The 15,035-nt window shown below is 43.2% G+C and overlaps 1 protein-coding gene across 4 annotated transcripts in view; it reads left to right on the top strand.

The window, feature by feature from the left end:
• fhod3b (formin homology 2 domain containing 3b) overlaps positions 1–15,035 on the top strand; it is a 98,212-nt gene that overhangs the window by 14,764 nt on the left and 68,413 nt on the right. For all 4 annotated transcript variants that reach the window (XM_034610862.1, XM_034610861.1, XM_034610864.1 and 1 more), the window contains exons 2-3: positions 1,612–1,718; positions 8,107–8,171. In XM_034610862.1, the coding sequence (XP_034466753.1) occupies positions 1,612–1,718; positions 8,107–8,171 (172 nt within the window). The remainder of the gene's footprint in view (positions 1–1,611; positions 1,719–8,106; positions 8,172–15,035) is intronic.

The raw sequence follows: 15,035 nt of genomic DNA, 5'->3' as shown, positions 1-15,035 counted from the left end.
TGTCTTAGAAACAATAGGATTACTTGAGCAATTAAAGTTGTTGCCCACTGGATCAGCCTCATGCTTTGCTCATCTCTTGTGTCCTCTAATGAAGATATTCATTCCTATAATCTGTCCAACTATTATATCACCAGCAAACTTCTGGTTTAGAATGGAAAGTAAACAAGATTCAGCCTTCAGTCATGCACTGAACTCCGGATAATCACCCGAGATGATCTGGGGTATTTCTTATAAGCGACCGACACAAAAAGTGAAAAAAAACCCACAAAAATAATACAAATATATCTTAATGAAAAAGCTGTTCCATACAAGTAGAAGACACTGACAAGGATGTCAACATGGAAAGACAACTGTATTCGAGAGCTTTTGGTTTTAAGGGAAGACGCCAGTGTCGAAGTTCTGTAAACAAATCTCTGCAGCAGACTTTTAAACATTATCTCCTGCCTCCTGCATGATCCACCCAGGCGTCACCCCTCACCTGAATGCTCTGGAGATTTTCCTGTCATTGTGAGCGCGTCTGACCCAAACAATCTCCTGCTGCGTCGTTCATATGTGAAAAGCAAAGTCTGGATTATGTCCGGACCCAGTTGTTCGGACATTTTCCGCAGGTCATGTCTGAAAACAAGTTATCCTAACCAACCACATGTTTTGTTTCACTTCTCAAATATGACACATGCAGTCTTTGAGTGGTGTAGTGCAGTAATACAAACAGAGTGGCCCGAACACATCAAAGCCCTCTGAGCCATAATGTGTTTTCCAGCCTTTTTCCTTCAGGTTCAATTAAGTTACTGTCGCATGTGGGAGGGAATTGAACTGCATGGTAATAACTGGTCTGATTTAAAAACCACATGGATTTTACATGTTACATATATGTTTGCTTATGTAAATCAAAAGTATTGTAGGCTGCTCATTTTATTAGATAATGGTAATTTATCCAGTTGTATCACAAGTTTTGATGCCCCACAAAGTCATCAGAGTGGGCCTGATGAGAACAGACAAATTCAAGGGGTTCAGTGTGTATGCTGTTGTTTTACACACCCTGACTGTTGAAGGAGCGCTCCCTCCACTTAAGTCATATGTTTGCCCTCCTGTGATGGTATTTTGTCTCCCCTGTCCGCTCCTCCACTGTCGGAGCCGCTGTCCTGCGGAGCTGACAACCTCAGGATATAAATAGGTTAATATCTCCAATTTGGAGGTCAGGCAGACACGCGAAAGAGACAGGCTCATTCTTCATCTCCTTGACCGGAGTCGGCCGATGACAGTCAGTCAAGACCAGACAAATCATAGCTCCACTGAAAAATCATCATGTGTGATGATAGCTTATCAGACAAGGAGCGCAGGGAGACTGGAGGCACCAGACTCTCAATGGTGCTCCAAATCTGCATGACTCCTCTCCAACCCTGCAGAGCTCGTCGTTCTAGAGTGTTGACATGAGCTGATAGAAGGAAGAACACCCAATGGTCCAGTGCAGACTAAAACTAACCCCACTGCATTTAGGCAATGACGCATAAAGGAATCACCTTTTACTTTACTTTATTTTTCAAGCATTCTCTCTACATGTTAACGCACTGAAGACTAATCAATGTGTAACTGTGTCTTCTCGCTGTTTAGCCTGACGACTGTGCCCTTCAGCTGTCCCATAATGGAAGCTACCTGGACTTGGAGTCTACCCTGGCAGAGCAGAGGGATGAACTGGAGGGATTTCAGGAGGAAGGAGGGTAAGGTCACTTCTGTCTCTCTCTCTCTCTCTCTCTCTCTCTCTCTCTCTCTCTCTCTCTCTCGTTGCCATTCCAAAGCATTATCCAACTCTGCTCTAATCTTAAAAAAACAACTACAATTTTACTTTACTTTATATCAAAAGAAATTTGTCATGTAATTCCATCAGTTCAAAAGGTGGAGCTGGGACTGGAGCCAGAGCAGCTGGACCGGCAGGTGGATACTCGCTTGTCTCTGATTGTCCAGGAATAGATTGTTCACATTGTTGTGGTCAAATTAGTAAATGAGTAGAAAGCTTTTGGTGAGAACAATGAGGCTTTTAAAAATACTGAAAATATGTCTCTGCTTTCAACATAATTAGAACAATATGACAGCTGTTTTTTGAGAAAGACATAAATTCAGGCAAGTTAGGAAGGAAAAGATTGTCTTCAAATCTTTGGCCATGGGGGTATGTATTAATTTCCTGCTTGCTATGTTTCCTTTGCCTAATTTGATTCTATTACAGCGATTGGAATCATAATGATACCCATTTCGTTCCAGGATGAATTAGTGAAATAATCCCCTTTCCGGGCCAGAGCAGATTGAGCTCTTCTGCCCAAAAGCTTCTCACAGGAGGTGGTTGGTCTGTGGAAGAGCTGAGGGGATGAGCTTTACCCCACTCTAGGAAATCTCCATTTCCAAATCCTTGAAGTTTAACAGTGAATCAGTCAACAAATGTCCCAAAAACAATGTCACTGAACAAAGGAAAGATCTTCAAGTCAGTAGAAGCATGTGTTGCATTTCTTTAGACATACTTTCACACATGTGACGTTGACGTCGTCGTGCAGCATGAATTTAGAGTTTGATATGTTTTTGTCATAGTCGGTACATAAAGATGACGACATGACTGCCCCTTAAAACTGAAGCCGATGGGTCCTGATCACGGCCTGCTGGCTAAATAAAGACCATAAATCCTTCCTTCTCCATGTTAGTGGAGGGGACATGGATCAAACCAAAGAGTAAAAGTGCACGTCAAATAAAATGTTCTGTCATTTTAGGCAGTTGTCATCACAATGATGTAAATGCACAAGATACCAACGTTCGTTTCCGGGATATTATGGCATCATCTCTGGATGGTTTGAGGAAGTGGAGATGCGTTGTCCGTCTTTTCATAATGTCTATGGTTTTTATCAGTTCTTTAGTTTTATTCATGCCCTTTTTTGTAATAAACTACATGTCTCAGTGTTTCCCTTGCATTTATCCACTCGTGCCCTTTAAAGTACCTGGCTGACCAGGCCGAGTGGCAGCAGTGATGTCATCTAAACCACTTATGAAGTGTAGCCACGTCTCAAGAGTAATCTCCCTCATCTCTGTTGAATGTTACCTCAGCGCTCTCATTAGGTTGAACTACAGTTGCACGTACGCCCGACACCATACGTCTCCCAGCTTCTAATTTAACTCTGTTGTTTCCCCCGTAATATGAGGCTTTGTCTCGTCATAACCCCCCAGACCTGGATGAAGAAGAGAAAGGTTTATAATTGTGTTAGTTTCATTTCAGTTTCATACACTTTCCCTGGCCAGTCACTTTATTGACTCCATATGTTTTTTCATGTACTGTGGACGATGTTGATATATCATTCATGCGCCGCCCACTTTCGACGATCACAAACCAAAGGTTGGCATGAGAGTTCCTGGTTGGCTGGACCACAAACTTGTATGGATTTATTTGTCTAACTTGGAATTCATAAGCTCGCTCTCTGGCGTGGTGTTTCTATTGGACGTCAAGAGAGCCGTCCTTTCCCAGTTCCATCTGAAATTGTTAGGAGCTTATGGGAGGCTATTGAGAGCTGTGAGGTTAAAGTGGTCCACTTCTTCGCTTGTCGAAGAGCGAGCCTGCCAGGGCGCGTGTCGTGCCAGCTGGCACAGGCTGGTATGGATGTGTGTCATTAAACCCACACAGTGTTGTCTGAGGAGGAGGCTGGGGGTGAAGGTGGTTAGCCAATTATTTTTTAAAAATAGGGTAGTTCTGCTTGCTGGCTTTTTATGGTGCTGATGTGCCCAGGATTGCATCTCACATTGCTTGGTGTTGTTGATTTGATGATTATCGAGCTAATAAAAGTTCTGCTGAGGCATTTCACCTCTACTTGTTCCATTTAATTTTTGCTTTTTCTCTCTCCCTTTCACTGCATAAGATCTGTCAGCAGCAGTCTCCACCTCCAAAACATTAAGAAGTTGTGTTTTTCCAGTATTTTTTCATGATTTTTACAACTTGATGTCAAAGTAACAACCCTCCACCAAGTTCAGATAACAAGCTTCAAAATGGTGCTCTCATTATTTTTGAACTCTTCACAATTTTAAGCCCAGCCACCTACTTTTTGTCAAGAGAATTGTACCATATTCGCATTCTGCCTGAGCGGCTGAACTCTCCCGATCATTGGCCACTGCATCCATCTGTAATTAATATTAATGACAGGTTACATTCCTGAGGCGCCTGTGTCATATAGTGTCTTTACAATCAGATTAAAGTATGATCCTCTGACAGAGCGCTGCAGAGCCTGGAGATATCCATGTCACGGGAGCTTAAGGGCCATAATCACTTCCACACCGTGTTATGAAGCCCAGCTATAGGAGATTGTGACTAATAAATCCCCTGTCCCATCTCTGATATAGTCTCACTTCATGTCATAAACTGACCACACAGCCCAAACATGTGCTCGGACATATCTGCACAGTTTTAGGTAGTTGGTTTGTCATTCAAGTTCCTAGCTGTGATAGATTGATTGACCCCATGCACACAATTTCCTGCGTTCGTGGCCCTGAGCCGAGGTGGAGTATGGGGGACGTAGTTAAGATCAAATGTCCCGGCATGCGCTTACAGACATTTATAACCCTTGAATATTTTTGTGGATTACATGGATTGAAGAGCAGGAGCCTGCCGGAGCATTTCATGGGAATTTGGGTCTGACGTTGTAGAAAGAATGTTGTATTGACTTCATGTGTGGACTCAATGTGTTGGGCGTCATGTTGTTTTTACTCATTATGTGACAGTGATTGGCAGATGATTAGTAAAGTAAGGCATCAAGACTTGCTTGTCTTTGGAAGACTGTTCTTCAGAAAGTGGATTCAGCGTGTGAAATGTGTCGCTGACACACACCACAGAAAACAGTTTTTGATATTTCATTGTCCTGTTAGACACAACATCTATACGCCCACATCATGATCTGGATATGCCCTTCTTGGTTTTATTACGTGCTCTTGATGTGTGCGACAACAAGTCAGAAGTCAAGCATATTAAAATCTAACTGTTCTTGCTCCGCAGGCCTCAACTATTCAGACGTTCTCGTCTCATCCTTTCTTCTCTCGAAGGACAGCTCCGCTTTCATTATTTTCATTTTTTTCCGACCCACTTGGACAATGCGTCGTAGACTTCCCCAGCACACGAGATTCTCATTTGAGCAGAAAAAGCACATTTGAAAAGAACCAGAGATATTGTCCAACACAGCGCGGCTTAAACTTCAAGGAGGGAAATAAAACACCAGTTGTCCTCTTTGTGTTTGCACAGAGCAGTTTAAGGGTATTATTAACAGAATAGAACAGCTCGGTGATTGTTCTGTGTGTAAACGGTTTGGTTGTGTGTTTGTGTGTGTAGATGTCTGAGTGTGAGGCCTGGTCAATGGTTAGTGAAGCTCCTCAGAGGGAAATTAACCCTGTAGATAGCCCTAGCTTCCTTCTCCAGCCCCTTTACCAAACCAGGCTCACTCGAGCACTGAACATCCTTCCCAACACTCTGATGCAGGATTCCCTGCAGGGGGGGGGGGGGTGTCATAGAGAAGTGCTGAGTCAGCAAACCTTCTGTGGGGCCTTCTTGTCTGGCATTAATTGGCCTTCAAGGGGAAATACTGGCTTTTACTGTATCCCAACTATGTGTGTTCACTTTCTGTGGGTACACATTTTGTGTTGTTTTATAAACAGAGCCAGTAATGCTGCCTAAGATAAAGTCAGAGAGGATGGAGCTGGCAGGAGTCCACTGGTCCAGTTGCTGCTGCTCTGGGTATTAAGATGGAGACGGAGCTTTATGAGCGCGCTGTACAGCTAAATAACACGGGGTAAATAATTGGCATGTTCAGTTTGTAAGGTTTGACGGGCAAAGTGATGGCGATAAATATCCGATTCGTGCTATTGAGAAATGGTTTATTGTCTCACTCTTTCTCATCATTTACAGGCAGAATGAAAATGGCCAGATGTTTTCATTCAATCTCTTATAAAGCAACCCTAATTTTGACCAGTTGCCTTGGCTTATGTTCAGGAAGTAAGACGTAAGTAAGAGGTCATGTGTTTTGGGTAACCGTCAAGTTTATTCATTTCATTATTAAAAATAGTCATGGTTATTCGAATGGTAGCAACTGGGGTAAATCAGAAGCCTGATGTTCCTCTTGATGAATCAGATTTAATATGAGCTTGGCTTAAGGTAATTATACGGTACCACAGCTGGAAGAAACCCAAAAACCCTGGCACTGAAGAGCATAAGACCCGGGGATTCAGCAGGTATTATACCTCAACATGGAGCCAATTTGTTATATGGCCCACATTTTTTTTACAGTTATGATTATTTCTGTAACTTCCCTGCATGGGGGAGTGTCCAATTTTCATGTTTAATTGTTGAAGGGGGGGGGGTCTGTAAACCTTACTTATATTCCAGGCACGTTTGTTTAATTTGATAATGAGCACGTTGGCCTGCGTAGCCTCAGGTCTTGGTTAAGCACAGGGATACTGTTACAGCGAGGCGGAGAGAAAGCAGACGTTCGTGACAAAATGGCTTTGGTTTGCCCATTTGCCTCAGCAGCATCACAGAGGATTAAGTTCCTGTTCGCCGTCTCGTCCCACCCGCGAACGTCCATGTTGACAGATGTTGCCCCCGCGTCACCTCTGCTTGTTTTCTGGATATTATATTTGATAAGGAGTGAGCATATGCAGACTTCCACTGCCATGTTATCTGCTTGTGTGTGCGTGTCAGCACAGTTTCCTGCGGACTGGTCTGGGCAGGAAAGATGTCAGTGTGTCAGTTTGTCTGTCTGTCTGTCTGTCTGTCTGTCTGTCTGTCTGTCTGTCTGCCTGTCTGTCTGTCTGTCATACAGTATTGCTGCTTGTTGATGGCGAGACAGTAGCATGATCTGCCTTCTGTGCCAATTCCCTCTCTCCGTCAGACCCTCTGCGGCCTGATTGTGACTGACAGTGACAGTCTGCTGCTGGCGCTGCACCGGTCCGAACCATCGCACAGCCTTTGTGCAGGAAGCATAAAAGCCCATTTGTCAGGCAGCTGAATTAGAAGAGGGGGGTGTTGTGCAACCCTACCTGCTGTGAGCCTGTTCCAAGTTGTGTCTACGGGGTTTGTTTGTGTGCTTCTTTAGCTGGTCAGGTGGTTGAAGGCACAATCTGCGATTCCTGTCGTAAACAAAAGGGCAGAAGCTACACGAAAGTATTCAAAACACTGGATTGGAATGTTATTTCTCTGTCAAATTCATTTAGATGATAAAAAAAGGTTTTTACATTTTGGATTCAAACACAGGCAGAAATTGATTAAAAACACTGATTTCTGCCGTGGACATTCATTAGTGAACCTCACTCTTTCTTCACCATGAACATGAGCAGTGTAGTTTGCTTTGTGTCAGTTCCATATTCACTGTCCTACTTATTTAAATGCCCACTAATGATTGTTGATTTTGGTCTTTTCATTGGGTTTTGTTGACATGTTTTTCTTTATCCATTAAAACCCCACATTTCACTGACTTCAGATTTCAAACACATCGGAGACCGGCCTTCTCAGTTGGCAAATGTTGCTCTGTATCACTACAAACTACACTGCTCTCACATTAACGTCCCCGAATGAATAGAATGGAGACGCATTGTTGCCATCTTTGTTTGGGATCGTCATTCAGACATTGTAAGCTGTTGACAGGATGGTGATAGGGTCTTGGCATATCTCCATTAACACAGGGGGCGGAGTTGACCTCTGACTTGCTCCCATTCTTCTTCTGCACCTATGGAAACCATTCCCCTGATCTGTTCCATGACCCGTTCCCTGTTCACACTGCAAATATTGGAGGGTCTGGAAAACGGTATAATTTGGAGAAAAAGGATTTAGGCTGCAGATAATTGTGCACCTTTGCACAGTAGCCATTCACCTTAATGTTCTTGTCAGCACTTGACAGCACTGCTGCTGGCATATTGATGACTGCCTTAGATTCTGTGTCCTTATCTCTATTCAATCTGTGTGTGCACCCTGACACCAATGCACACACAGCATGTGTGCACGCACACACACACATACAGATTGAAACAATCACAGTAGTCCATATGTCCACACACACTAACATTTGTCTTTCTCCCCATTTGTCTTTCTGTTCTTCACAGGAGAGGGAAGAAACACGGCATCATTCTCCGAACACAGCTGTCGGTCAGAGTTCACGCCTGCATCGGTGAGTAATAAACTGTACCAGAATCTAAACTGTCTGTTTGTAACGTCTCGCTTATGGTCAATTTTTCTTCCTGTATCACCAGTGAGGTTTGGGGCTTTAATTACCTCTAATACCTGTGGATTATTTTATAAAGGTCCTTGTTATACTTACACAGTGGCAGTTTGGGGAAATTGCCTAGAATCTTAATTTGAGTGCAGATGAACAGCATTTCAACAACACGGTGGAAACACAGCACTGGCACAGAGCAGGGACTGAAAACATTTTATGACTTAGTGTGTTCTGTCACTTTATTTTATTGAGCCTCCTGGTGTCTTTGAGTAATGTGAGGGGAACTGGCACAGAGCTGAGTAAAAATACATATTAAACATCCATGTATGTAGTCTGTGTACAGACATACACACAAGTGCTTATCAGGGGTCAGCTTTTCATTGATCTGATGATGCTAAATGCCTGCGTTTTACTAACTGCTCAAATCTTCATGATTTAGGCTTCTTTTTGCCACATCTATGATGCAACTGATAAATATGTGTTAATTATTGTAATCAGACCTAGTAAAGTAATTCGCCAGAGACTTAAAGGGAAATTTAGCGAAGGCTCCTGTGGTTGACAGCAGCAGAATGTAGAGTAGCCCACATTCTCACACAAAGCCTCCTCTGCAGCCTTCAAACGCAAACATTACCCAATGCCTGGAAAAGCTATTTGGTTGTAAATAGTTTGATTTTAATTCTTTTTTGTGCTCTCATTCAGTAGAAGTCAACTAAAAGCTCAGACATTTTTCAGTTGAGTCACTGTGACCTGAGAACTGTCTTTAATAGTCGTCTCTGGTTATTTATTCAACCTACTGATGCAAGACATGGAATGGAATGGTTTGAAAAGTCATTGGGGCTCTGTCATAACAGATCGTTACACTATTGGTGAGATGCACATGAATTCGAAAGACAGAACCCGATGAGCTCTAGTTTTACTTGTTGGTTGCGTAGGATTTCTTCCTAATGCTCTTGACACTGTAATTATGTAACTGATACATTAAGCTACCACATATCAGCAGTTTTTTTCCAATGGTTGCTGAGTTCATATTGTTACCTCTGCCAAGGAGGTTAAGTTTTCTCTTCTGTCAATTTGTCTGTGGGTTTTTTTCAGCAAGATTACACAAAAACTTAACGAATATCCACAAAACTTGGTGGAAAGATGTGGTATGGATCAGGATCAGGGGGCAGATTAAGGAGTTTTTCTTTTCACTTTCTTCAACATTGTGACATAGGGCATTTCTCAATATTTGTCAGAGAATAATTCAACGATCTTGATGAAAAAAAAAAACAGGCACATTAAGGGGACTGCTATTTTGTGTAATTTGATGCAGATCCAAATAAAAATCTGTATCTAGTGGATTTAAATGTGGTTTCTTAAGGGGACTGTTGGGTCTTGGCGGACGTCTGCACTCTACTGAGTGTCATTTTAGTTAATAATATCGTTGGTGATGCTCCCGGATTTTATGACACTGGACAGCGAAAAAGACACAGACAGTTTTTGTCTGATGTAGCAAGTCACATCCCGAACACGGCTGTACCTGTGAATGTTTGGATGGACATTGACCACACTCTGAACTGGCTTCACCTTATGCTCTGAACTGGCTTCACCTTATTCTCTCCTCCTGCTGGAGCTTGGCTCAGCTTAGCGGAGCCTGGGGAGTGACAGACAGACGTGCTGCTCTTCTCTAAGTGGATGATGACCCTCTCTTCCTCTAAGTTGACAGCCACCTGTTGCCCTTAGTCTCCCTCAGCGACTTGCCTGCTCGACCAGCTGATTTACTTCCTCCGGTCGAGGTGGTCACTGTTACTGTAACTTCTCTAGACATTTGAGCCTAATTGTATCTGACTTGAGGGCTTACCTCTTGGCCCCATGTGCGCAGAATTACTGGGTGATTTTCCTGTTCCGCACAAGGAGATAATTCTTTAGTCTTCCCACGACAAAAGGCATGGTTTTCTTTAGGCTCGCACTTGCTGTGTATTAAGGGATTGAGCATTTCCCTGCAGTCGGTTCATGGAGGCCAAAGTATCCCCAAAGAGCAGCCCCCCCTCTTGCCATACTCTTTTGTCTCGCTATAATGAGAAATGTTATGCAATGAACCCCCCCCCCCCCCCCCCCGCTCACTCACAACATACGTCTGAAGAAGAGCCAGTACACAATGTACAGAGGAATCCGATTGGCTTTGACACCATGGTTTTACCAATCTCTGGAGATCTTTTTTTGAAATGCTCCTTTTGTTTAAGTCTGACAAGCTCCAAATAATAGCATGAGGGATAATTGTGCAAACAGAGTAAAACATGCTGTTTGGACAAGAGTTGTTAAGAGTTTAATAACACATCCCATTTTGAATTTCTCCTCACTTGAGGTTGGATGCTGAATGAGCACTCCCATGTTGTAAAGATTTTATTTATCCCAGAGGTTCCCTCCGTGATTACGACTGATGAGTTGGTTACAGTAATCTGTCATTTATCTCTAATTTAAGGAAAATCCATTGTGTGTGTGTGTTTCAGCTTTTAATTGAGCAGCAACGTAACTTTGTTTAGGTCTTCTGGTTTTCATGGTTTTCTACAAATTAACACATCACACGGACAGCCTTCAGTTTTGTCTGCGTGTGTACGTGTGCGTCTGTGCACCAGTGTACATGTGTCACGAACCACAGCGAGACCTAATCCAGGCTTCTCTAATCACAGTCATTAGCTCTCACACACATATGGCTCTGCGCGGCCCAGGCAGAACTCTTCACTGCGGAGTCACTGGAGGAAGGGAAATGCTCACCCACAAGAACTAATGGTTTATTAAACTGCTTTTACAGATCCACGTCTGGCATAGCGATTTGTTGTAACCACACAGTGTCTACTAAAAGTGTCTGTCAGGTACCAAACAAAGGTTAATCCATGGGTGTTCTGCACAGTGCAGCCTCATTACCTTGACCTGTTTATTTACCACTAACCCGAATCCTAAATAAAGCCCTAATTTTGTCCAGGGCGGCTTCCTATAGGAGCCCTCTTGGAGCTGAAAGGACAAAATCACTGCTCCCAGAAGAGAGATGTGAGGAAACATGTACTGTAACATGACGCCCTGTGGATATTGCATGTTATACAGTGTTACATGATTCGTGCATGCATCCTCTTTTTTTTTTGTCTCTACATAACCAGCCGAGGTGATGGCTTGATTTGTGTTTGTTTGACCCGCACAACAGCCTGGGAAGTAGGAAATAAACTCAACTTGTCCCTGCATGCGTGTCAGCCTCGGCCACAGCCTGTTTACTTTGTCGGGCTGTTATTGTTGTCGGTGGAGTAGATGTGGTAGCGAGGGCCTGATTAAAGCAGCTCCGTGCTCGTTTTGGTGTTGTCTACAAGTACAGTAGGTCCTCTTTATATGTGCCATTTAGTGTCTGAGGTCTCACGAGTTGCGTGAGGTGGTGGTGTGCGGACTTGGAAGACGGGGAGAGAGGCGACAGTGTGGGCTGCAGAATGTTTAAATGGGGACAGCAAGTTAAGAATTAACAAATGTCACATGTAATTATCTGCAAAGTGACGCATCCAAGCAGGATTTTGCAGAGGTCAAACAGAAGTGCAGTCAGAAGCCGCTCCTCTGAGAATTAACCGCATTTATGTGAAGATGGACAAACATCTGATGAAGCAAATCTATCTATCGCAATTCTGAAAATTCTCCTTGATCTCCTGAAAATCCTCTGGAACAATGTGTTTGTCATTTAAATCACTCCAGAAAAGACAGATGAGGGTTTTTTTTAGAAGTAATTACTCACAAATGTATAAATCCTACATTTGAAAGTTATGTTTTGATTGTTTTCCCCATTAAGAGCAGGTTCAACTGTCCACACACGGATCCTGGCTGAGGGGTGACAGCCATAATCGGAGGTGACACATTCTTAGTGGATTATCTGCCTCGTCTTTTACAACCTTTTATAATCCAGGCTCAGGGCTTGATTCATGATTGTGGCCACTGTTGAACTGTGTTTCTCCTTTGCGCTATAATTTTTGGACAAATTGATAGTTTTGATCCTCAGAGTGACAACAGAAAACCCTGTGGTTGTTCAAATGGAAGATGCTGAGCAGTAAATTCTCCCTCCCTCTGCGAACTGTGTTGGAATATGTTCCTGGCAGTTCGCTGCATGGCTGCATTGAAATGCTCTTGTCACAGGTGTGGGCTTTTCACTGCTTGTTGATCTAATCTATGCATTATTATGTATATGCCTCCGTGTGGGATGTCAGCACGTTGACTTAAGGTGATAACATCACCTGCGGGTTGCGGTGCTCCCGGCCACAGTGTCTTTTTTCCGCACACTCTGCCAAATCTCTGCTAAGCCATGTGCACTTTTGTAAGCACACGTAAAAGCAATTCCAGTAGTTATAGTTACCTATTAAATAGATGAAGTAGAAATGTCTGCTATCACTTTTAAAAGTGCAGAGAGAGGTGATTATAGCCAAAGTTATGGTCCGTTTCCAGATCTTTGCATGAGCTAAAATGAATTCAGGGAAAACATAAAAAATATATAATATCTAAAATACATTTATGTGACATTTATATCAGGGTAATATCTGATCTTCAGAAGTGCACTACACTTTAGAGTCATACTGAAGCGATCAGATCAAATCTCGTCATGCTTCTGTGACCTGAGAGTGCCAAGCAAGTGCGGAATAGTTAAAAACATGCATATCACGTTGCACCTGTGAGACACCCTGGACGATCAAGTGACCTCGTCTCTCATCTCCTTCGACTCCCCTCAAAGACACCCCAAAATGGGATCAGGGACTTAGCCTCACCCCTGGAGGCCAAACTAAACAACACTGTGCCAAAGAGGAGAAATCTGAGGCAGCAAAACATCTCAGGGAGAGAGGGGAGCAGAGTTTGTCTCGCTTTTCAAATCACAGCTGATAGCAAAAGTGGATCAGGGAACAGTTTGATGGTATCACTCACCTCACACTTTGGCTTGCTCTTATACACTTAATGTTTGGGTATGAGCCCAACAACCCCATGCGGAGAGATATTATCAGCATAGCTTAGGTTAATGCTTCATTTATGGGCAACAGAACAGGATGATGTTTCCCCTCATTTTGTTCTTGTATCCTCTCAACAACTAAAACACAGCATTTTCCATTGTGTGGCAGGATTACGGCTAATTGTTTGCACTTTTGTAGATTTGTTTCACATACCACACGAGGCTGTAGACAACTAACATTAATTTGTGTGAGCGCACTCACACGATCGCATTGCACACACGCATGCAAAGGCATGCACATATTAAGTAGCCATCTGGTTCCAGTTGTGGAGCCCCTCAGCGCTTCTCCTGAACCCGTCCAAAAAGAAGAGCGATATCTCCGTTTTCACCCAAGAGGGGAGTATTTTTTTCCCTCGGTGTGTTTATAAGACGTAGGGAGAAGGGTGAGCGTGCAGCCGGTCCAGACAACTAGGGATCCTATGGCCACATTATTGAGTTTCATGGCTGTAAATAATGATCCTGTGTCTCTTTTTATAGTGTCAGAGAAAAAAAGCCCCTGTTCGAAAATGTGATCATTGGTTCAAAATTGGAAAAACGTACACTTTATAGTCAGCTCAGAAGAAAATATAGCTTTTCACAAGTGGCACATGGTGACATTTGAGTTGTGCTGCTAAAAGTGGATTCTACGTGAACCACAGCCGCTCTGGGGTTTACCACTGCTGGGAGGCTGCAGCAGGCTCTTGTTGCAGTGGACAGGTGTGTAACCCAAGTAGCCACAGACTTTAAACAGCTGACTGCTCGCAGGGAAGAGAATTTGGAAGGAATCCGTGTTTGCTTTCGCTCAAACCAACATTTATTTGATGTCTGCAGAGCGTTGTTTATTGTATATTTACACAGGGGTCTGTGATGGTTTAGAGCTGAGGTCTGAGGTGCCTCTGTCACCGTGGGCGTTTGCCCTCGCGCTGTGTCCTTGATGGGGGGGGGGGGGGGGGGGGGGGGGGGGAAGAGCAGATGGGAAGAAAATACACACATGGCGTAGTTGTATTTTTCTGAATGATTTTGCACAATACTGACTGATTTGAATCCAATTAAATTGAGATCGTGATGAAAAACATAATCCTCAAGCATAGGGTCACTTCCAGTATTAGATGACCTCATAATCCAAAAAAAACAAATGTTCATGCTCATATTTTAAAAGCTGGAACTGGAAATTGGAGCCTTTTGCTCCACAAAAACAAATCAAACAATCAATCATTGAAATGTTTGAAGGTTATTTTTCTCGCAGTCCAATGACCAACTAATTGAATAATCGTAAAATTTAGGGCAAATATTGTTTTCCTGTCGGTGCTTTAAAAGGCGATTTCTGTATCACTTCATCTTTTTAAGGATTCTTCTCTACAGTAAGTCGACATGTGCCACCTGCGTGTGAACTTCTTGCAGAGTTTCAGATATTGCTTAATTCATCACCTCTGTCATATTCCAGTTTTGATTTGGGGTTACACCAGTGTCATATGTATAGTGTTATACTATATTGGCAGGAAAAAGTTGAGTACCAGTATTAACTCGAAAAAAACGGGCTGACCTCTAACTCAGTACCCCACTGGCCTGCAGCCAAATCCTAGTGTGCCATGGAATTCCTCCTCACATCCTCCCTCACATGTCACGCTGGCTCCTTTTCTTCACCTCAGCTTTGATGTCCATGTCTTTGTAAGGAAACATCTATTTCCCTCTCTCTGCATCCATCAGGAGAATATGAGCAACGCTCACGAGAACCAAAACACCTCACGTTTTCTCCGTTTGCCGTTACAGTAACTGTCACTCATCCAACGTGCTATGAAGCGGCGTTGTTATTCCTTCTCTCACCTTGGATCAAA

Source organism: Hippoglossus hippoglossus, chromosome 16 (genome assembly GCF_009819705.1).
Source record: "Hippoglossus hippoglossus isolate fHipHip1 chromosome 16, fHipHip1.pri, whole genome shotgun sequence".
In the NCBI taxonomy this organism is placed as follows: domain Eukaryota; kingdom Metazoa; phylum Chordata; class Actinopteri; order Pleuronectiformes; family Pleuronectidae; genus Hippoglossus; species Hippoglossus hippoglossus.
The sequence above is the reverse complement of the archived record's forward strand: the minus strand, read 5'-3'. Positions and strand labels throughout refer to the sequence as shown.